Genomic DNA, 23,559 nt, shown 5'->3' with positions numbered 1-23,559 from the left:
TGCAGGGAAAGTGGTAGCTTTGGATTTTAAAGATTTTTCCCCCAAATCAAGAGCCATTTAGAGATCAGTATTTTGCTTTATAAACAGGTTCATTCTATATAGTTATCACCATCCTATTTTATTGGAAGCACGGCTGGCAGGCCAATAGCCCTTGTTATGACTAGTGGATAAACATCATACCTAGAGGTATCTCTCATGCACAAGTGCACGCACACACAGACGATCCTCAGCTACATTCCTTCTGACACTCACTACACACTGACAGTGGTTACACACCTCAGAGGACACAAGCCCTAGATGTGTATGTGGTCAGTTTTACTCCATACTATAGGCAAAAGCGTACACATAATATTCCTTTTCATGTGCACCCATAGGCATCCGACAAATATTTGTGTGTGGGCACGTGAGGCGATTGTGGGGTTGTATATACACCCCAGTTTGCAAATTTTGTCTCAAGACCGACATTTACAAATTAGAGATTCAGATACCCCTGTCATCAAAAATGACGGAACCTAGATGCAATTGTCCATAGTCGTGGTGCTTTTTTCTTTCACTCAACAGAATTATATTGACGAAAACATTTTCTTCGAATTACGGAAGAACAGTTCCAAAGAAAAGGGAAAGATGAGAGAATTGGTCCTAAACTTCTGCCCCCAAATAATGAATTTGGAACACAGATCGCCAGAGTGCCCTCAACGAATGCGCTGAAAGGACTATGGTTATCTTTATACAGAAGAAACATGCCGCAAATATATATATGGGTATAGTGACCATCCTCATGGGTCACCTCCTTCCCCAGCGCCCCACCCCAAGCCAACCCCTTACACAACAAATCTCTGGGTCTTTCTACGCTGGGAGACCAAAGTATAAACATCAGGGTGGCCCCAGCCTAGGGTCTTGTTGTGTCTGGAGGAGCCTGGCCATTTGTGCTTGAGGGGAAGGGCCCCAGCCCTACCCTCCCACCCTCAGGCTGGCGCGGTGAGGAAAGGGAGGGGGCTGGTTTCTCCCCCTCGCCCTTCCCTCCCTCAAAACTGTATATAAAAGTTCCAGTACAGTCTTCTCGTAGAGGGAAAAAGAAGAAAAGAAAAAACGAAAGCCCTACTCTCAACCCTACACATTTAACTGCCACAGACGGAGACATCTGGTGGGAGGGCGGTGGAGCCAAGAAAATTCCTATAAATTTAAATTCGATGATGGTTACAATTAACTCCACAACAAACGTGTGCTTAAACGGAAAGCGTTGCCGGGCGTTTGGACGCAGCTCGAGCTGCACGTGAGAAATGAGAGCTTTAAGAGTCGCAGTGGAAAGTCCTTAACTTGAGAGAGGGAGGAAGCTACCGCCACACTCTTGCCCCTGCCCGTGGAGAGAGGGGTGCAGGCCCGCCAGCTCCGGCCTACCTCACCTTCACACGCCTGTCCTCCTCTGCTGGGCTCTGCCCGCCTGCTTTCACCTCCTCCGCCTTGGGAGCACTGAGGGTTTTAAGAGGAGAGGGGCTAATAAAAGGGTCAAATAAAATCATAATATTGAACAGAATGAAATATCTTTATTTGCCACCAAAAAAAAAAAAATTCACAGCAATCCCTCTGGGACAGGAGCCGGGTGGGGATTGCATACGTACACACGCACTCACACACACGGAGATGGGTGATTCAAATCTCATTCCAGGCGAGTCCTCCCCATATCCCCTCCGGGTAGAAAGAAATGCTTGTGAAATTTATTTACAAAAATTCAGGCCTCAGTATGGGGGAGGCGTCCAATCCCATCTCCCTACTGCCTCTTCCACCCAATCTTTTTTTTTTTAAAAAGAAGGTAACAAATGCATAGACTATAACTATAAATTCGCGGAGTGGGGCACAGCTTGGAAAAAGGTTAGGAAACCTCAACGCACCAGTTAAGAAATTTCAAAGGAGGGCTCTACACGTTCAAGGGGGAGAACAACTAGGCTTGGGCAGGGCCTGGGCGCAGACAGAGGTAGGACACGACTTTGCACACCTAACACCAGGTCAAAGAAACAGAAATTTCACAGCAAGGCGAGATCACATTTAGCTGCCCCCTAGCAGTGGGGCGTGGTGGGGTAGGGACGGGGAGCCCGGGAAGTCTCCCCTCGCAGAGATGGTGCCCTAGCAGATCTTCTCACATGGGCAAGGGAAGGCTTTCAGTTCAAGGATTGTTCGGCTCAGGCGCCCACTACTCACGCCCCTCCCCCCACCCAGTCCGAGCAGCAAGACATTGTCGCGAGGTGTGTTTTCTTTTAAATAAAGATTCTTGGCCTTGGCGCCAACGGTGTCCACTCGCCGTGGATCAGACACTTTCCTTCACCCCCCTTTCCAGGGCCGGTCCCTGTCCCACACTGAGTCAGACCAAGGTGAAGGAGGTTCCGGAAAGAAGTGCGGGCAACGGCAGTGGGGGCCAGCCCTGGCCACAGTCCAGTTTTCCACCCGCGGAAAGAAGGCGAGTTAGAAAATAAAAAATAAAAATAAAATAAAATAATCTCCCCCTTTTCCCCCTCCCCCCCAAAGGGCCGGGTCTGCGGTTACAGCAGTGGATTTCCCGAGAAATACTGCAGCCGGTCTCTGCTTAGTTTTTTTTCTTTCATCCTTCTGTTCTGAAACCAAATTTTCACTTGTCGGTCCGTCAGGTTCAGCATCCGGGACAGCTGCAGCCGCTTTTCTTTGTTGATATACACGTTGAAGAAAAACTCTCGCTCCAGTTCCCGGATCTGGAATTTCGAATAAGGGCAGCGCTTCTTGCGGGTGCGGGGGGCGTCTGGAGGGGAGGGGAGGGGAGGGGGCAAGTGCGAGGAGAGGGGGAGAGAGACACGTGAGACCCGGGCGACCCCAGCCCCACCGCCGGGCAGCCCTCCCGCGGGCGCAGCGCTGGGCCGAGCCACGAGCCCCTGGCAGGGCGAGCTCGTCCCCCATCCCGGGCCACCGTGGGACCCGCGGCCCGCCCCCTCCTCGGACAAGGGCCGGGGCTGGCGGAGTCTGGGGGAGAAGGAAGCCAGCCGGGGCCAAGTGCGTCCCCGCGGACACCCCCCCCCCCACTTCTGCTCAGCCGGGCTCCTCTGCCCCTTCCTGCGCTGCCCTCCTAGTGACTCTGAAAACCCACCGCCCCCCCTCCCCCAGAAATCTGGGGGAACCGCGGAGAACAGGCGCGAAAAAGTGAGAGCGGGCGAGAGTCGTGGGGAGGCGGGGAGGAAGCGAGCGAGCAGGCACCAAAGACACCCGAGAGCTGCTTCCGGGGGCCCTGGCGCCCCGGGACGCCCGGCGGGCCGCGCCTTCCCCGCGGCCAGGCTAGGCCGGCGCACAGGCCGCGGGCCGCAGAGAAACGCTGAGCCCCAGGCCTGGAGCAGAGTGGAGCCCTGAGCCGCCTCGTCCCCACCCCCTGTCGCCGCTGACCCCCGGCTTGCTCCGGGGTCTGCTCAGGGACACGCGAACACAGTTTGAACATTTGGAAAATAGTTTTTGAAAGAAGCAGAGCGGCTCTCGCTGGCCTCCCCGGCCTCAGGTTCTGCTCCATTGCCTCTCTCCCCCACCACTCCCCCTCTCTGAGTTTCTCCCTGTCTTTCCCTTGCCCTCCCCTTTCTCCCCCTCCACCCCTCCCCTCCCTCCCGCCCCCCGGCAGCCGGGCTCCCCATCCTTCCTTAAATGCTCCTCTAAGTTCACGATCAAAGTTAATATAGCCCGCGATGGTGGCGCTTTTAAAAATTTCACAGACCGAGGGAGATAACGGGGAGGGGGTTCACCCAGCTTTTCCAAAGAGCCCTTTTCCCTCCCTCCCCACCCCTTCTCCATCGTAAAAAGTCGAGTCGTTGGGAGAGAGGGCTTTGTAGGTTATAATAAAATCCTTTGAATGCTTATAAAACTCCACATAAAATCGGACTGACCCAAAACACGAGGCCGTCCCCGCTCCCCTCGCCTCCCCCCTACTCTCGCCCTCCCTCTCTGGCTCCCTCCCTCCTGCCCGCCTGTTTCCCGGCCGCTGCTACCTACTGGGGGCGGCTCCCTTGGCCGGCTCCTTGGCCGCCGAGTGGGCTGAACCGGACGAGCTGGGATTCGTGTTTTCCTCCTCGGCCTCGGCCGCCTCGGGCCCCGCCTCAGCCCGGGACGCCAGTCCCGAGGCCGGGGGAGCCTCGGGCTCCCCCTTGGCCTCACCCTTGCCCGGGCAGGGGGGCTCGGCGGGCGCGTCGCCGCCACCGCAGTAGGCGTTGTCGAAGAAACGGTCGAAGGCTTGGGGCAGGACGCTGTTCTTGTTGACTGAGGAGTAGAAGCCGGCGGGGGCGGCGTGCGGGGCGCTGGGGTGGTGGTGGCCGCCGTAGGAGCCTTCGTTTTTCATGAGGATCTCGGTGACGGTGGAAGGAGGCAGGCACTCCCGGTGCATGAGCTCGTCGGCCGCCGCATAGCAGGAGGAATAGCTGTTCCGGTGGTGCCACTTGCCGGAGGGCTCCAGGCCGTAGGACACCTCCCGGACCTGGGGCACTTGGGCCGGGTAGGGATAGGAGATCTGACGAGAGGGGGCCTGGGGCAGGAAGGAGGAGACCGTGGAGAACTCGGGCACGTAGTAAGTGCAACTGGGCAGATAGAGGTTGGAGGCGCAGCTCCCTCGCTCGCCGAAATCAGCGCCCCTCTCCTTGCGCGACGGCGAGCAGAAGTTGCCCAGGTTGACCGAGTTAAACATCGTTCTCTTCTCCTGCCGGCTCCAGATGGAGGTTTTGGACCTGATCTAGCGAGGGGGGAAAATTTGGGAAGGCGAGATGACGCGTTATCCGTCTTAGTCTCTCTCCCCGAGCACGTGATCCAAAGTAGATATTGTCATATATCAGTTCGGAGCACTTCGCAGTCGTAGGAGGGGTTCTCTCTTAGGTAAGATGGGGACGTTCAGGCGATTGGTTTGCAAACACCGCAGAAACATTATGAAAATCAATTGCAGATTTGTATTCGTTTTTCTCTTGACACTCCCCTCCTCTCCATTCCACAGAGCGAGCAAAGGAGGAGAGAGAGAGGGTTGGGGTGGGGTGGGGGGTGGGATGGGCGGGGGCGGGGGCTAGGAGGGGGTAATTGTATTTTTTTCTAGCTGCTGCTCTTCCCCCCCCCCCCAGGATTGGGAGAAGGAGGAGGGTTCTCACGTATGGGGGGGGGTCTTGCCTCCTCCCCGTGATCAGCCCAAGACAGGGCTAGGGATGAGGACCTCTTTCCCCCACTGCCTGATTCTGCCAGAGATGTGAATCTTTTCTCCCAACTCTCAGGGACTCTTACCCCACCAATCTGAAGAGGGTCACAGCGCCTGTTTACAAGAGTTTGAAGAAGTCAATTCTTTTCCTGGCCAGGGCTGGGTAACAAGGCTCCCTTTCCCCTTTGGAGAGACTCCCTGGAAGTGTATCTGAAGTTTCCCAAAGGTGAGGCGGCCCAGCAGCAAGCCAGTGTCCCAACTTTGTCTGGCTTTCTGTGCTGCTGGCAGCTAGGGACTCAGATTAGTCATAAACAGTGGTAAGCAGTGAGCCAGCCGCCCAGCCGGTGCCTGGCGAAGTCTGGGAAAAACCTTCTCTAATGTTGTGTTAAATATTTAGTATGAGAGAGTGGCCCTGGGTGAATATTTCATGCCTGACTTTATTGTCAATCAATGCACAGAAAGCTACATCCACTGTGGATTTTTAAGTCTCAAACCCACAAGAAAAAGGTTGGAATGAGAGTCCTGTGTCTTCTCTGTCACGGGTCCTTTGGGTTGGGGGCTCAGTCTCAGCTTCTTCACTGAAAAGAAGCCCAGTGTCGGCTCTAGGAAGGATATGGTGGGGGGACTGGGTTTGGGGCTCCTATCCTTGGACGATTTGGGGGCTGTGAGGTGTATGGTGGGGCCAGGTACAGGTCTCTGGAATAGACCAGCAGGGCAGTGGAAGGGAACTGAGGACCCTGGGTGGGCTGGGCAGTGGCAGGGGTCACTCTCTAGTGGAAACCCCCAGCCCCGCTGCCCGCTCCCCGGGGGGCTGCAACCAGGCCCTGGTGGATGCCACTTTCCTGTTTCTCAGTCCTGCCCTTCCCTGCCAGCCTCCTGGATGGCTGTGACCCCAGAGGTGGACTCAGCGGTTCTGAACTCCCTTGCCTTTCTTCCCACAGGACACATCTGGGCAGCTGAAAATCAGTTTATTGAAAGGTTCTAGACTGGGTACCAGAGCAACTGCCCACAAGCAGAAAGCAACCTTGCATCCAAGGAGGAGCCACCAGGGCATGATCCGTTCTGTTCAGATCAGCAGGAGGAACTGAAACCCCCGGGAACGCAGTCCACTGCACCCTTAGGAAAAGCCAGTAATGGCCCAAACCCTCTTTTAACCCCTAACTCTTGTTTAAAATTGGTTTCCACTTTAAAAATATTATTTGTATTTGATTTTCCTTGTTGAACTTGACAAGGTACTGAGGCCCCAAGAGTAGATGGGGAAGACACAAAAAATGGTACATTGACCCCAAATACAACCCCTCCCCAAATCATTCTTTCCCAACCCTCCTGTCTCCTCAAATCTGCTTTAGAGCAACACCTGGGTTGGAACAGCCTTGGCCATGGGTCCCATTCTTGGGGGGGGGCTCTGGCATACCCAGGGATAGGTCTCTGGCATCCCTCTACCCATTCATTGCTGGGCACTGCCTCCCGAGCCCTCCTTTAGTCCTGGCTGGATCTTAACTAAGGGCAAAAAGGAACTAGATTAGGGGTTTGCTAACGAGAAGGCTGCAAGAAAAAAAAAATCTGTTGCTTTTCCTCTTTCCCCTACCTCTTTTTATAGGGTGTACTGGGGCCGGCATTTTTAATTATAATGATGGGGAACTATGGACTATGGCTTTTATGGGGTTCGTGCTCTCCTCATTAAACTCGAGTTTATTGGAGGCAAAATGCTCCCCAAACAGTGATAGGAACTGGTAAGAGGGAGCTGAGAGGTACCCCTATCCCTTGCAGAGGTGTGGATGAGTGTTCAGAGTCTTTGCTCTGGGTTTCTCCACTTTCCCCCAGGGCCCTGCTTCCCCCTCAATCTTGGCCTCCTGGGCCTTGTGGGGCCCAAGCCCCCAAGGCAAATTCTGCACCGCCAGGGCCGACAGTGGGGAGGGGGTTCACTTCCTGTGAGGAGACAGCTGTGGGCCTGAGCACTTGAATTTGACCACCAAAGTTTATTCCAGAGCCGCCATAAAAGTGAGCCAGGCTGCTACAAGGAGCTGCTGGCGGCTCTATTTCCTTGAAACAAAAAAGAAAGGCAAGAAAGAATGTCAAAGGAGTCGATGTTCAGGAAATTCTAGGGTCTCCCAACAGAGGCTTCTGAACATTAATATTTTTCCCCCTAAAATTAAGGCACAAAGTTCAAAAACAATTTTTTTGTTTGACTTTTAATTTTTTAACAACTTAAAAAAATCCCAACAACTGGAGGTTGCTGCTGGGGTCAAGGAGAGAAGGCCTTGGCTGCTGAAGTCAGGGAGACATTGATTGGCAAAAGTGCCCATGGTGTGGGCGAGTGGCCTCCCTGCCCAGTCCTAGGTCCAGGCCACCCTGAAGCATAGGCTGAGCTGCCTGACCCAGCCAGCATCCCTGAGCATCAGTACCTCCCCCGACGTGAGACCCAAAATCCAAAATCAGTTCCCAAATTGATTCCCAGGAGCCCTGGCAAGCCCCACGCCGTGGAGAGGAGGCGGCTTTCCCCCCTCATCTCTTGGGTGCCTGTGGCCTCTCCACCTACTGGAGTCGCAGCTTTCACCTGAAATCCTCCTCAGCAGGGCCATCCTGCCTGCCCCACTGGCTCTGGGCGGCCTCATTCAGCACTGCCTGCCTGCCTGGCGGCTAGCAGGCAGATGTGGTCTGGGCAGCCGCCTCGGTACTCTGGCCAGGGCCACGACAGACTCTTCCTTTTCACACACAGACACCAGAGGTGGCTTCAGAAGGGGGCAGTATCTCCAGGTCCCAGCCCTGCATCCCACACACAGTACTGGGCCCCCTCGAGCTTGTTCACCTCCTGATGCTGCTCTGGAGAGAGCAGACTGCGGTAGGGAAAGGGGCCCACCCCACAGACCAAGAACTGGGAGGAAACCCCAGTTTGCAGAAAGGGGGCTCTTAGAGCTCTCTGGTCTGTAAGTTCAGTCTGTGTGGGGTCAATAAAGAGATAGGCAGTCAGCACATGGACACCCTCAGTGGATCCGAGGCTGGGCCAGCGAGGATTGCATCCTTTTGCACAAATTCTCTCCCTTGCAATGCCACTGAGTTTAATAATCCCTTTAATGTGCTTGGGGATTTTCAGGCCAGCGGTTTATCCTGCACCCCGTGACACCTCCCACCCCCAGCCAGGAAACTAGAAGGGATGGGGACCACCAGTTCTCAGACTCCCATCTCTCGTCAGCCCTGGCCGTTGCCCCAAGCCCAAGGCCCCAAGTCAGGTCACCTAAGAGGACGCTGTTCCAAGGTTCCTCCGGCCCCGTGGACAGGATAGGAGGAGGGAGAAGGGCAGCCCCTCTGCCCCCACGGCCCCACCCCCTTTCCTCCTCAGCGGAGGGATTGTCCCGGGAGGCTAGCAACGCGACCCCATTTCTCCCAATAAAAGTCCCATTTTACGAGCCAGTTTCACTGGCCCCTCACCAAATGCTCTAAAATCAAGGAAATGTCTTAAAAGCAGTCTGGAAATAGAGCCACTACCATTGGACCCTGGTCTCCAAACTCAGCTGCAACAGCACACACACGCACACAAAGTGCCTTTTCTGGGCAGAACTGCAGTGCTGAGCCACCCGGATCTCCGAACTCTTGGCCCAGTGGAGGCCGGGTTGGCCAGAGCCACCATTCCCCGGCTTCAGCGCCTACTTGGGCTCGGACCCAGTCTGCACAGATCAAAGTGAGCTGGCGGCATTTTTATGAGATCAACTTTAGTGGCTCTTTACTTGTGATCAGATGCCTGAGTTGAAAATGCAAAAGGGAACAGCCCATCAACCCAAAAAGGAAAAGGAGAGAGACAGAGACAGAGAGAGAGAGAGAGAGAGAGAGAGGGCACAGGCGTGGGGTGAAAAACTTCAGGTGACCCATAGCAAGAAGATTCCAGTCACCCACAAAAAAGACCCTTTGCCTGCAGCAAGAATTGTTTGTGGGTCAGTCCCAGCCTCCGGGCCCTGCCATTGCTCCCCGGTTTTGGGAGCCTGGAAACCTGACTCGCCTGTGTTCTGAAGCCTGATCCGAAAGCTTCCACAGTGTGGACCTGCCACGTGGGGCAGAATGTGGCCGCCTGCGCTCCCTTGCCCAGTGGGGAAGTCGTCTTCTGCTCATGATTCAAAAGTCTCCCATTTGGCTGCTCCCCTCTCTGCGGTCTCCGTGGTTCTCCGGTCACTACAGCCAGAAGTTGAGTTACAAGAAGATTCGCCAGAGATTTATCGCCCGGCCCCAAACTTGGAAAGCCTCGTTGTCATAAACAACCGTCTATTGTCTAGACTTTTATCTCCGGGTATGGATCGTGCATTAGTGAGGCTCAGGAGACACGGGGCTGGCTCTGTGGGGTGTGCGTGCAGCTGAGTGCTTGCCCCCTTGTCCCCAGGGGTTTCTGTGGGTAGGTTTAGGAGGGGACTCGAGTGTGTGTGTGCCCTTGGAGCTGGGCAGGTATACCTGAGTGTCCAAGGGTGAGGGCTCGAAATGGGGAAGGTCTTTCTGTGCCTGGGAACATTCTGGTGCATGTACTTGTGTGTTGGGTGAGAATTTGTCACGGTATGCTTTGTTTCTCGGGCATTTTAAGTGCTCCTGTCTGGGCTTTTGCGGGTTTTATTAACCTGTATCCGCTTGGCCTGTTATGTCCCTTGGAAGCAGATCATCTGGTGTTTTTCAGTATTGGGCCCATTGTGTGTGTGAGTTTGGCTTCTCGGAGAAAATGGGTTTGGGTGATACCTTTCCAGTCTCGATGCCTGCACCACCCGAAATCACACCTCAGCCTCTGCCTTCACCGCGTCTTGCCTTGCTCCGCTCACTGCAAGTCCCTACATCTCCCAAGTGACTACCAATTTTCTGTCACAGACACAAAATACATTTTTGCAGGATGAGGTCTGGCTATCTTTGCCTTTCCCACACTAGGGGGAAATGTCCCAGCTCGTAGTAAACTCCCTCCCTTCCTGGGGCTCCCCTTCTCTGGGCTGAGGGGGACATCAGAAAGGGCTTCCCCAGTCCACTCTGACCTTTAAAGATACTCTCCAGAGAACTCCAGATAATGCCAGAGAGGGCCTGCCACTCCCTCCCTGGAGCTTCCTGGCAGCATCTGTCCTCACCCTGGCCACCCGCTCAGCCCCTTGAACCCAGGCAGTAGGAAGTTTGCCCAGATTAAACGTCAGTGAGAGAGACACTTATCACCTTAGATCTCAGGGTCAGAGGCTGTTTTTGAAAGCCAGGCTCCTTTAACACCAGAAGAGATAATCAAATCCTCCCCCTTTGTTTTTCATGATCAGAACACAGGGTGGCAGAGCTCCAGGCATACAGGCCTGGGAGCTCCCAGACTGCCCCCACCACTGCTCCTGGCAGCTCCCACCTGGGCCCCACAGCCCACTTCAGGTCCCAGATAGCTCTTAGGCACCCTCAACCAGGTAGGTCAAGTGGGAGGGGACTGATCCCAGACTCCGGTTTTCCAGTTGAGAAGGGTGTAGGTGACAACCAGCAGGGGTTTGTGGGGCATCAGATTTAACAAGAAGCCCCACATCAGTGCCCCCCTCCCTTCCCTTGCCATTAGAATTCCCATTTCAAAAGCAATGATTAGGCCTAAAAAGGGCTGAGCGGGCGAAAACAAGCTGTGAGGTCCTGGAAAGAGGTGAGTCCTTCACAGACACCTCCATGCCCTATTCATTCTCTGTCTCTCTCTGTCTCTCTCTCTCTGTCTCTCTCTCTCTCTCTCTCTCTCCCGGTGCTACCCTGGTACCCTGGAGGGAGAGGGCCAATGATTCCACTTCAGGCTCCTTTCTTCGGCCGCCTTCCTTCGCCTGAGCCCGCCGGCTGCCCGCTGCCCGCTGCAGGCTTCCCGCAGCCCAGCCCGCCGCCGCCTCCACTCCGGAACTCGCTTTCCCTCCAGCGGGTAGGCTGCGGCGTCGCCTTACCCCGCCTCTCTCCCTGCCTCCCTCCATCCCTGCCTTTCCCCCACGTCTCAGACCAACAGATATCTAATATACTTCTCTCTCCGCACCCAAGGCCTAGGCTGAGCCGGCTCAACGCTCGGGGATCGCAGCCGCGATACAGGGTCCTAGCGCGGCGCGCTTCGCTCCCCGTCCCTCGGCTGCATCCTCCTACTTTGCTAGTTGCCGGGTTCAACAGCTTCTCTCTCGCTTTGCCGCTTCTTCCCCCTTTCTTTCCGCCTCTGGATGAGAAATAAATCCAAGGCTCCTGCCTCATCAGCCCTCCCCACTCCTGCTGCCTCACTTCCCCTCCTCCTTACCGAGTGTACCGCCTTGTTTTCGAAGAAAATCTTAATAGTCAGACATCTAAGCTGTAAATGAACATTTTTTTCTTTGTGACGGCTAATTTTCTCTCCAATTCTTACGTCCTGCTCCGCTTCGCGGTGGAATGGAATGGATTTAGAAGTCTGCGTATGGGAGGGTGGGGAGTGGAGAGATGGAGTCCAGAGTTACAGACGGTGGTGAGAGATACGGAAGACGGAGAGATACGGAGAGAAAAAGAGGCAATGGGGTGGGGAGAGGGCGGGAGGGGGCGGGAGGGGGAGGGAGGGGAGGGAGGGAGAGGGAGGGGGAGGGGGAGGGGGAGGGGGGGGGAGGGGGGAGGGGGGGGGGAGGGGGGAGGGGGGGCCCCAGCTGGCGGGAGCGGAGCCAGAGAGAGAGAAAAGGAGAGAAAAGTTTCCCGGAGTCTTCATTAGTTGACTTCTCTGTCCACTGCTTCCCCCAGCCGGCCGAGCTCACCCCTAATAAAGGAAGGAGGGGGGGTGTCTTTATTTTTTTTTTAAGGCCCCAAAGAGTCCAATGTTTACAAGACCAAAAATGCCACGGCCACGTCCTGGCAGAAAGAAAGGCTGAAATGGAGGACTGACGCCTTCCTTATAAGGTACGATGCTAACTTGACCTTCACTTTGTCAGGGCGCCCCCCGCCCACCCAGACCACTGCAGGCAGCCAGGCAGAGCCCAGGCGACCCTGGCCTCTGCCTCCCTGCTTCTTTTTCTCTGTCAAATCTCTCCTTTCCTTTTTTTCACTTCCTCTTTTTCTCTTTTGTCCTTTTCTTCCCTTTTCCCTACCTTTTCTTTTTTATTCCCTTCCTTCTCTTCCCCCCCCCCGCTTTCCTTCTTCCTGCCCCTTTCCTTTCACTCATTCCTTTTATTCTTGCCTGCTGGTTTCATGGTTTCCCTCGATTCCCTCTTGCCCAGCTCTCTATTGCAATCTCTCTCTCTCTCTCTCTCCTGATCTTTAGAATCCTGGAAACAAGAATAAATATTTTCAGTACTCTCCCATCCCCACCCCAGCTGACCTCCACAGCCCTAGCCTGGCCTCTGCCCCATCCAGGTATCCCTGGGAAAGATGGTCCAGGAAAGAAGGCCAATTTGGGATTATAGGGGCTTCACTCTGGGCCCAGTGCCCACTTGAGGATGGCAGTGAATTTGGTTTTGGTAAGATTCTGTCTTCCTCTCACTGGCCTCACCCGCCAAGTCTCTGTGACCCTAGTGGTCTTGAATGGAGGACGACGCCCTTGTTTGTGGCGGTATGACAGCAGAGACCACTGCTCTTGAGACTAAGGGGGAGACTTAGGGACTAAATTGTTGTTTGCCCTTCTCTCAGCTTCCAGCCCCTAAAATCCTAGAGATTTCACTTAAGACCTTTGGGGAGGGAATTTAGAGAATTAGGGATTTCTGGAGATTCCCACACACATGAAAATAGGAAAGAGACAAATTATCCAGGCCTCTCTGCTCTGCCTCTTGTTGCCTCCCAGGCTCCAACAAGGCCTCCGACATTAACTCTAATCATATCTTGTGTGGCTATAAAATAAATGATATTATGGACACCCCTATAATTATCTATTATTCACTTACTTGTGATAATTACAATACTGGATGAGGCAGATCTATGCAATGTAAAGCCAAGCAAATATCCTGGAAAACGAAAGTGAATCTGTGTCCATTCTTGAGTATGTTCCAGAATCCGTAAGCCTGCCTAGGACTTCCTTGATTTAGGAGTAGCCATCTTGTAGGGGATAGGGTCATATTGGGAGACCCTACTACTTCCTTTTCCCCCCTACATCCCACTTCTCCTCCTCCTTTGCACAGACACCAGAGGGGATCAGAAAATCAAAGGGAAATTCTTTCTCTCTCCCCTTACAATTATCCAGATAATTGCATGAATTCTTCCTTTAATATTGCTGTGTAGTCAGGGTTGAGATTTCAGCAGGAAGTGCAAGGGACAGGATTCCAAATGGGGGAAGCCGAGAGAGCCCTGTGTTCTTACATTCCCATACTTTATAGTTCTGTCTAGTGTTACATTGTTTCTTCAGGCAAAGATCTTTGTTCCCTTTCAGTCATATTTCTCCCTTCCCCCTCCCTTTCTCTCTCTCTCCCTCCTCCCTTTTTCCGGTCCCTTTAAAGGAGACCCAGATCATCCTCTGCTCTTAATAGATGACTATAAAAGTAAAATTAATTCCCCCCCTGCCTTTTAATATCAATATCTCTCTGTTAAGTATGCACATTGGTGAGAATAAACAGAATTAAGTGCTGCAACCCAAACCAGCAATTATATCCAAGGGTTTTTATGGGGGGAGTGTTTCGTTGTTGTTATTTGTTCTTTTTTTGTTTTCCATTGGGCTTATCTGGGGGTGTTTACTCTGCCAAGAGATAACCAGGGGGTATTTGTATTATTTTTACAAGCTCATTGGGGCCTGAGCCAGTACCAACCTGGTAGAAAAAGCAACCATGAAGCCAGAGAGAGAGCCAAAGGAGGGAAGAGAGCGCCAGATGGAGATGAAAAGGAACCACGCGGAGAAATGCAGGGAAAGAAGGAGGTGGCAGGTTCCGGAACAGATATGGCAGAGGGCAAGACAGGCACTCATGGACAGAGGTTTATGTATTTTTATTAAACAATTTTTTAAAATTGGGGGCTCAGTGAAGAGAAGGGACAACTCAGGAAAGGGGAGGGGAGAGGGAATTATTCGAGTCACAGCGTGACCACCCCAGAAGGGGAGAACACTGGATACACCAGATCCTCGGTGATCCTCGGTGCTGGTGCTGGAGCAGCACTGGGCTCGCTCTGGTTCCGATTTGCCGCCGTGGCACAGCCCGTTGGGCTGGGCTATCGAGGCCCCCCTCTCGGCCACCAGGGCTTCCTCGCTCTCCTTATCATTCCATCTTTATGATGAGGCTTGTTAACAAGACCAGCGAGCTGGCCACGCACATCTATCTCTGCCGGCTCGAGCTCAGCCAAGCAGCGGCCGGCGGGGGCGGGGTGGGGGGGGACTGGTGAGGCACTAATTAATTGATTTCTTTGGACAGTAAAGCATGGCCGCATCTACATGGAACCTATCGACTCATAAACAATATCTCTGTTGGGTGTGAATGTATTATCTCTCAAAGAATTTTTCTATAGGCGTGTGTCATGTAGTCCAGGATTTTTAGCTGCTAAAGAAAGACCCAAGTGGGACTCATTTTTAGGGGGCCAGATCGGAGTTAGCTCAGCTCCACAAAATACATTAAGTTATGACTGCCTCTGAAAAAGCGTTGGGAATGGGTTTTGCTGAGAAAAACTTGGGTTATTGGATAACCTTTCCCAGTTGCTTGTGTAGACCCGGCCAAGGTTAAGGATGGGAACTGGAGTCGAGGAGCTGGGCAGGCCGGAGTCCTCTTCCTGGTCGTCTGGGACAGAGTGGGGCTGCTCTCGGATTTGAGAGGAGCATAGAAGACAAGGTCCAGCCTTTACCTCATACTGCTCCCTGGACTTGAGTTTTTAAAGTAAATTTTAAAAAGGTTAAACAAACCTTAGCTTTCAAGAAGCCCTTGCATGCCCAGCACACAGCCGGAACCTTCCTGTTACACACCTCACCTGGCTGCTGCGCTTCCTTCTTTCCCCCTTTCCTAACTGGCAGCTCAGAGTAACTATATTTATATTAGATCTAGAAGAACACATCCTGAGACAGAAGCAGTAACATAATTATACAATGCTAATTCCATACAGGAGTGATTATGCAGTCAGACCCTGTCAAACAGGACCTAGGGCTCTAAATATAGACCCTGACCTCAGACAAGAGAAGCAACAGTTAAATAGAGATAGAAGACCACTCATATCAATAATCCATGTAGACACAGAAGAGGGTTTGTAAAAGACAGAAATAATAGAAATACAGGACAGAAAAGAGGTTCAGCTGATAGAGAATGTCATTGCCAGTGCCTGAGCTTCCTCCTGCTACTGTTTTTAAGATTGCCAGAGAAATGTGTATTATAAATATAGTAATATGTGAAATCAAAGTATGTACTTCAATGTATTTGGTACACATATACCATGTATACAAACATAATTCACAGAATATATTTTTCATACACTGGGTTGATAGGCACTTTGTGTATATATAATAACATGATGTATATTTTCCATGCAGTTTTTTAACGTGGATATATTAATATATGGATGCATTGTCCATGTACTGATTTTATATGCCCTTCGGAGTGTATACATCCATGTAGCTAAATAGATGTAGGACTGTACCTTCCCTGCGCAGGATGTGTGCAAGTGTACTGTTTAATCTATGTAAATGAATTTTTACATGTGATGGGTATACATGCTATATGTAATCTTTTCCCAGGAGGTTGTTTTCCCATACAATAGATAAGAGTGCCTCCATATGTATATTTTCTAGAGAAATATATTTTCCATGCCCAGAATGTACATGTAATATAGATCTCTGTGCATTTTAGACTGTTTCCATATATCGGTTATGTCGGCAGTGTGGCCAAGCGTGCATTTTGTGGAACATCTTTTCCATGCTCCGAATGTGGACTATGCGTCTTTCACAGGGAGCTTTTCTAGCAACTGCCGGTGAGTTCCGCACAGACCGGTCCTTGAAGGAAGCTCTCCACTCCGGGTCAGGGAAACTGACAAACGGAAGGCGTATATCGGAGTCCCCAGGAAGCGGCTCCGGCTCAGAGAGGAGAAATCACCCCCAGGCAACCTGCTGGGTCACACTGGCTAAAAGTCCACTGCGTTTGGTCTCATCCAAGCCCAGTTCCTCGGCTCCGGTGCCAGGCTCCCTCGGGCGGCACAGGCTTTCGGAGCCTGGGGCAGAGCCGCCGGCGGTGACGAACCCGGCGGGAGGGCGGGCCGCCGCTGTGGGGACGCCGCGTGCCCAGCAGAGGGAGGGCACTTGGGAGAAAGGCCTGGTTCCCGCAGCCCGGCAGCGCCTCGGACTCGGGCTGTTCTTCGAGGTCACCCACAAACCCACGGAGCGTCCCCCCGCCCCCGGGCTGTGGTTCAGGGCCGAGCGGCTGGGCGGGTCCGGGTCTTCGCGGCGGCCTCCGCGGATCTGGCCAGCAGGGGTCATCCGGTCTTTCGCGGGAGCCGGCGGCCCTCGCGCGGCGACCCGAGCTGCCGGCTCTGTTCGGGCGGCGGGGCCAGGGCTGGGAGGCGCGCCGGGTTTCCTCTCCCCGGGACCCCGGGCACACCGGAGCCGAGGCCGGGCCAGGCGGGCGGGGAACCGGACTGAGGCCCCGGAACCCTGTCCGCCGAGCCGGGGCACGGAGCGCTCCGGGCGCGGGGCGGGGAGCGAGCGGCCAGGCTCCCGCGTCGGCCACCAGCGGCCGGCGGGCCTTTGTCTCGGGGCCTCCCCTGAGCGGCGATCGCGAGCTCGGCCCCCGGCTGCCGCGGTGATGGGCTTCCGGTGGCGGAGGGCCCAGGACGCACACTTCTCGGCGGAAAACCGGCAGCTCCGTCTCGACGGAGGCAGATACCGAAGGGCGGCCGCTCGGGCCTAACGCTCGGCTTATACGCGGCTGCGGGATCCCAGGCCTGCAGCCCACCTCGCGCTAAATTACACCGGGACCTTCGGCGCCTCCCTGTGCCCGCCGCGCAGAGAGGGTTGGGGACTCCGGGGTGCGTTTCCCGCACGGGTCGGGGGCCTAAAAACCGCTCCTACTTTCCTGGTAATGGCGGGGAGGATGGACGAGAGCTCCGGCCGGTCCGGAACCCAAGGTCCCGGGGGTTTGATTTTTCGAAGATCGGGGCCGGCGGTCCCTGCCCCGCTCTGGGTCTGAGCCATCGATCGCGCCGGGTTTCCGGCTGCATTAGCATCCACAGAACCCGGGCTGCCGGGCCCATCTCCCGCCCGCTCGATAGTGGCTTTAAATACCCTAGCTGCGTCTACGCAGCTCAGAGTGGAGTAGAACTGGGTGATAACCAGGGCCAAATACACAACTCATTTGAATAGCATAAGCTTACACATACACAACAGTGAAATTATTTTTCTACCTGGATTATCCAGATAACTCTCTCCTTTTCTTGTTCCTGAAGACCCAATTAGAGACACAGGGTGCTTTGTCTTAAATCAGTGGAGTAAATTGTAGTTAGAGGGCTTAAGCCAGACACATACTTGCAAAATAGATGGAATCTTTGCCCAGATCCAGAGCTCAGCCACGTCCTGGGTATTTGGGTTGTGGCTCCAGACATGACCTTCTCTTTGGCCAGGAGACCCAAGGACTTGTTATTCAGCCATTGGGAGGAGGTTATAGTGTTTTTCCTTCTCTGACAGCTTCCCCAGTTATTGAGTCTCAGGACCTGCATAGACAAAACCCAACAAGGAACCTTCTCTCTCAGATCTGCAGTGTCTCTGGGAATAAATCAAGGGAATAAATTAAAGGCCAGTTATTCCTGACCTCTCTAAATTCCCTCTTTCCTATTTAGTCAGAAATGCCTTCACTATTAACTCCTCCTGTATAGATGTGGCTTAAGAAGAGGGTAGGCTCTCGCCTGGATTCACTGGGATTCAGACCTCCCCCCACCTTTATTCAGACTCAAGGGCAGCCACTCAGTCCCTCCCCTACACCACCAGCTCAAGGCTGCCAGAAGCTATCCAGTCCCCAGCCTCCCCTAAACTCTGTGGGCCCTTTATAGGAGTACTCCCAAAGCTTGGGATCTCCTTCCTGCCTGAATCCTTCAGATGCATACTCAGCAGGGGATTGGGGCAAAGGGAGGATGGGATTTGGTCTAAATCTGCTACTTTTCCTAGTTGCAGGAGTAAAGAAAGGAGGGGAGAAAGAGAAGGAAAGAATTCAGGGCAGGAGGCGTGGCTCAGGAGGCTGGGCTCAGAGGGGGGCTCTTGTTATCCCGGAGCAGGCCCAGGAGGGTGGAGGGGGAATTTGGAGGAGACTCCGTGATTGGAGCCTGGCTGTGAGAAAGGGAAACTCGGGGATCAGAGGCTCATGGGTGGAGGCAGAGGGAGGGCATCCCATCCATAAGGAAGGAGTGAGGTGGAGCTGCAGAGGACTCATGGGCTCAGCTGAGACTAGACTCTGGCCTGGACCTGGGCCTCTCTCTGTCATGGCCTGGAGGGGCCGCAGCTGACAGAGGCGGAGCCTATTTCACCAGCTTCAAGGGGTCTTTAGTACCCTCTCCAGTCATCTTGCAGTGCACAAAATGTGCTCTCAGAGTGAAGCCACAGGGTTAGAACCATCAGGGTGAAGTGTGGACCCACCAACCCCTGCCCCTACCCCATGGCAATCTCACCATCCCAGCTCCAACCAGCTCTTGCCCCTACCCTGGCTTCACTTCTTGGAGATCTTGCAGCTCAGACTTCCTTTTTGTGGTCCTGAAGGTAGTTTCAGCCTCCTCCGGGCTGTCCACATTATTTTTACAACCCCACGACTCCTCAGATATCCCTCTCCTCCCCACTAATCTACCACCCCCCCCAATTTTCTCTCTGCTAGTAATTGCTTGGGACTGGAGATGGCAGCTCATCAACAGATCTTGGTTGCTTGTACATTTTTGTTGCCCCTGCAACCGCTCTTCCTTTATTATTATATGTTTATTATTTTTATTATTCACCTGGGCTGGAAAAAATAAAGTGGGGGAACAGCTAGGAGGTTGGGGATCCCATTCTTTCTGGGCATAGGAGACCATGTGTATGGAGCCCGTTTAAAATTTTTCTCTCAAAAAAATCACATCATCATACCATCATGTTTTAATTATTATTATTAATATTAATATGATGAAGCAACTCTGTACAAGGACTATATAAAGGGAAAACGTGCTAGAGACAGACGTTTGCATAGGAGGGCACACTACAGAGAGCCAGGGAGGGAGGAAAGGAGGGCATCTACCCAGAGGAATCACACTAGGTACTAGCAACAGACACAGAGAACAGGACACAGATTGACAGAGAAGCTCACGAAAGGAAATCAAGTTTAAAGCGACAGGAAGAGAATATTGCATATCTTTGTCCCCCCACCCCTTTTGGAGTGTTTTGGTCTCCTTTATTAAGCTGGGAGAGTCAGGCTGGAGTGGTGAAACTCAAATCCAGCACCCCAGAGACCAAGAGGTCACAGGAGGGGCTGTATGAAGTGGTACATGGGTGACCAGGCAAAGAGGGGAGTGCCTCATACCCAGCGACAGCCCACAGGGGAGTGTGCAGACAGCTGGAACGGTGGTGATTTCTGCAAACTTGTACGTAGGTTAATGTGGGTGGGGAAGTGTGTCAGGTGCCCAGTGGGGGATGAGGGTATGTGATTGTACTGCTACTCTGCAGGACTGTATTTGGGGATATGAGGCGGCCTGTTTGCAAGTACAGTCAGGAGAATGGTGTGGGCCGAGTGCTGTACTGTGTGCCTATATGTTTGCCCATGCCTCTGTACAATCTTTCACAGGGACTTGAAGCTGGTGGGAGAGTGGATTGCCTTTCCAGAGTGTGGAAGGAGAGACCGTCCCCAGGTGGGAAGAACTCCAAGCTGGCAGGCCAGTTTCACACTGTCCACGCTGGGCTTAACTCCCATCATTCCCCTGCTTCTCCCCCTCTTGCTCCTGGCAAGGGTGGGTCAGCAGATGGGAGGTTGGGGGACTCACCAAGGGGAATCAAAACACAGTGCAAGAAGGCAGGGGGGCTCCTTCACAGCTTCTCTTTCGGAAGCCAGCCTGGGATCTACTGGGCTGGGGCTGGGGCCTGAAGGGGGCTATGAATAAAAGGCCCTCGGCTGGAGAAGCCACTTTCTGGCCTCCAATGGGTTTTGGGGATGTGCCCTTCCCCCTGCTCTGGTCCTCCTAGTCTGCGGCTCCCTGGCCTGGGGGCGGAGACAGCGGATCCTGAGACAAAGGGCGCCGGTGGGGAGCAGGTGGAGTAGGGGTGGGTAAAAGAGAGAAAGGAGTTGGGTGGGGGGCTGCAGCGCGCCCTCCTTCATTGTCACCAGCCTGGGAAACCCGGGCTGAGCGGGGGGCCTCCGCGGCCGGTAGCCCCTTGTGGGGGCGGATTCCCCTCTCGCCTCGTAAATTACGCAGGTCCAGCCTCCGGCGGCCGTGACCATGAACGCCAGCGGCGAAGGGAGAATCTGCAGCGGCTGCCAGAAACTCTCTCGGCCAATCAATGCCGCGCTTCGCAGCTCCTTTTACAGCTTCCTGGGCTTCCCGTTGGGCCGGGTGGGGGGTCCCTGGGGTGGCTACTGAACCTGAGGCTGCGTCCACTCAGCTCTCAATTCCCCGCTTGCGGCTTCCGGTCGGCAGCCGCCTCAGCGGCAGGAAGAGTGGATGGCAGCACACCTGTGAGCGAATGGGCGCAGGGGGCTCGGGAGAGGGCTGGGGACCAGGAGACGGTTCCGGTAGCCTGCCCTAGAGGGGACAAAAGCCTGATCATCACCTTGTCCACAGCCGAGTCTGCCAAATGCTTATGCCTCGGCCTGCTCTGCGTCCAGGCCTGGAGGACCCAGACCCCAGCGGACTTGGACATTGCTGATCATTCTGTTCTCCCAAACCACACTTCCTCCTAGGCCCCCCCACTTCCTTCTGCCCTCCCAGAGCTACCCGGACCCCTTCCCTGCTCTCCGCCCATCCTGCACTCTTGCTCCCTCCTTTCAGCCTCTCCTAACCCCAATAACTGCAAGTTCTGAGAGCCTTGGTCCCACTGTCCCCACCCTCGCCTACTCCTGCAGGCAGACAGACCTAAGACCACGGAAGGAAAGTGGTGGGAGGGGACGCCTGAGTCACCTTTCCTCCAGATCTTCAGACGGAGGCCCAACGCCCAAGTCCCACGTCAAACTAGCCCCTCCCCAGCGCCTCAGCCTTCCCTGCCCCTACCCACTGCCTGCAGCTTTGGGCTTCCTCTCTCCCTGGCTGGGTTCTTCCCTTCTCTCTGGGACGTGGCAGGGTCTGCTGGGGGTGTGTGGGAGGGAACCACGAACAAAACAGACAAGAGGAAGTCCCAGGAGGACCTGCCAGAGACGCCTGGCGTTCTAAGCGGGGACTGTGTCCCAGGCAGTGCCCCCTCTTGCTCTCTGCCAGAGACAGGCTCAGTCTGGGGCTGGTGCCCGTGTCTTGCCCCTAAAAGAAGGAGAGAGCTTGCTCCCTCAACAGAAGTCTTTTCTTTTTCATTCTGCGGTTCTGAAACCAGATCTTGACCTGCTGGTCACTAAGATTCAAGCGGTCTGAGAGTTCCCTCCGGCGCTGCCTTGTGATGAACTCGTTCACCAGAAACTCGCCCTCCAGCTCCGCCAGCTGCAACTTCGAATAGGGTTTGCGCTTCTTCCGTGAGCGGCTGTGGATCGGGTACCAGGGCGCGCCTGGGTGGAGACGAACCAGCAGGGTTGGCCAGGGGACCAAGAGGTGACAAGCCCAGTACCGTCGGTCCTTCCCCAGCCCCTTTCATCTTGGCCTAACACCCGACCCCAGGCTCTTCCTCTCCTCTCTTAGGAAGATTCCCATCCCCACCAACTCCTCTGCCTTCATCAATCTCTTTTCCCCCTTTCACTCTTTCTCCTTTCCTCCCCTACTTCTCACTGCAGTATCCCAGAACCTTTTAAATTCCTATCCTCTCACTTCTCCCCAAACCTCTTCTTCTCCACGATATCCTGGCCCCTTCCTCTCACATCCTCCAGGATGGGGTCCTGATTAGTTAGAATAGACGTGAGCGAGTGACAAGAGTCAACCGCTGGCCTTTCTTTTTAAAAAAGTAGGTAATGGGGACCTGTGGGAAGGTGGAAAGAGAGTCCCTGGGAGGGCAGGGACCAGGCTCTGGGTCCCCACCCCCCCACGCCTGGGGAAATCTGTCAGAATCCCCTTTCTCCGGAGCTCCCTGCCCCCTCCAGCCGCAGGCTGAGGAAAAAGGGAATCTCTAGTTCTTTCACGGGGATATTTACATGTTTATAGGTCTTTCCCCCGCAACTCCTTTTTTTTTAAAGAAGCGCTTCCTCACCACACAGTCTGTCACCCCAGGAGGCCCTAGCTCAGTCCTACACTGCCCCCCGCCCCGCCGCGTCAGACGTCTCGTCCGGAGTAGCCTCGCGAATGGGCCGGGATCCTTACCGCTGGCCGCGAGGCCGCCGCCGGGGTTTAAAGGCGATACCAAGCTGCCGGGGTCGCCCGCGCCGGCGCCCTTGTTGCCCTCGTTAAGCAGGGACGAACTGGAGTCGGATTCCAGCGACTGGCACGAGGGCGGGTCGTGCGGGGGTCCCGCGCCACCGTCGCCACCGCCGCCGCCCGCCGCGTAGTCGTACTTGAAACCGAGCGCAGGCGGCCCCGACGGCTCCAGCTGCAGCAGCGCTGCCCCGGGCCCGACTCCTGGGCCGGGGTCGCGCCCGCGCTCCTCACGCTTCAGGCCCCCGCCGCCGCCCTCGGCGCACGGCTCGCGGAAATAACCCTTGCTGTCCTCCACGCGCGCCAGCTCGCACGTGCGGCCGAAGGGCGGGTTGAGCGACACCGGGCTGCCGAGATAGGGCTGCGGGTAGCCATTGCACGGTTCCGCCGACGGCCAGGGCAGCGAGCACACGTTGTCGCGGCGCGGGTAGGACAGCGAAGGCAGCCCGGGCAGCTGCGCCCCGGACGCGCGGAAGTTGGGGAAGTAGAAGGTGTCTCCCGTGTGGATGTTCACCAGCGGCCCCACAAACCCGGGATTCAGGAGATTATGCTCGCCCATTTCCGCGGGGCCCGACCGGCAGCTTCTACTTTATTGCTATCTGACATTAAACATAGTTAAACCTGCACCGGCCACCCATTGGCCGTCCACCTCACGTGGGCGCCGCCGCCAGGGGGATGGGTGGGGACAGAGAATCCCCCCACCCCGCACCAACTCCAACTTCCCCCTTCCCCAATCGGGGGGGGGGGGAGGGAACGAACCGCGGGGGCAGATTTATTCGCTGGCTTCTGGTTTTTAAAAAATCATATAAAACCTAACGCAGAGATCGAGGCAATCGCCCGACACGGGGCAAGAGGAAAAAAGCCACACCAAAAATACCCGCACATACACGCTTCTGCACCCTACACTACCCCCCCAGATGTATTATCTTCTCACCAACAGCTGGCCGAACACAGCCCGTTCCTCTTTAATTAGCTCCTTTATTAACTAAAACCGTTGGAATTTACAATATCTCCCCAATAAATTACTATTAGATATTGTGTCATATAAAGTTTACTGGCTG

At 54.6% G+C, this 23,559-nt stretch overlaps 2 protein-coding genes across 2 annotated transcripts; both read right to left on the bottom strand.

Moving 5' to 3' along the window:
• Window positions 1-2,208: 2,208 nt before the first annotated feature.
• HOXC11 (homeobox C11) lies at window positions 2,209-4,678 on the bottom strand. The gene is made up of 2 exons (XM_059081818.2): window positions 3,994-4,678; window positions 2,209-2,767 (listed from the first exon to the last, which is right to left on the bottom strand). Exons 1-2 carry the CDS (start codon window positions 4,676-4,678, stop codon window positions 2,535-2,537), a joined length of 918 nt encoding a protein of 305 aa, XP_058937801.1. The 3' UTR covers window positions 2,209-2,534.
• Window positions 4,679-21,466: 16,788 nt separating this feature from the next.
• Window positions 21,467-23,057, bottom strand: HOXC12 (homeobox C12). Its single transcript, XM_059081821.2, has 2 exons — window positions 22,448-23,057; window positions 21,467-21,705 (listed from the first exon to the last, which is right to left on the bottom strand). The coding sequence occupies exons 1-2, from the start codon at window positions 23,055-23,057 to the stop codon at window positions 21,467-21,469; spliced, it is 849 nt and encodes a 282-aa protein (XP_058937804.1).
• Between the last annotated feature and the right edge of the window lie 502 nt (window positions 23,058-23,559).

This window comes from Kogia breviceps, chromosome 12, assembly GCF_026419965.1.
Source record: "Kogia breviceps isolate mKogBre1 chromosome 12, mKogBre1 haplotype 1, whole genome shotgun sequence".
NCBI lineage: Eukaryota > Metazoa > Chordata > Mammalia > Artiodactyla > Physeteridae > Kogia > Kogia breviceps.
Note: the sequence above shows the minus strand (reverse complement) of the source record. Positions and strands in the feature narration are given on the sequence as shown.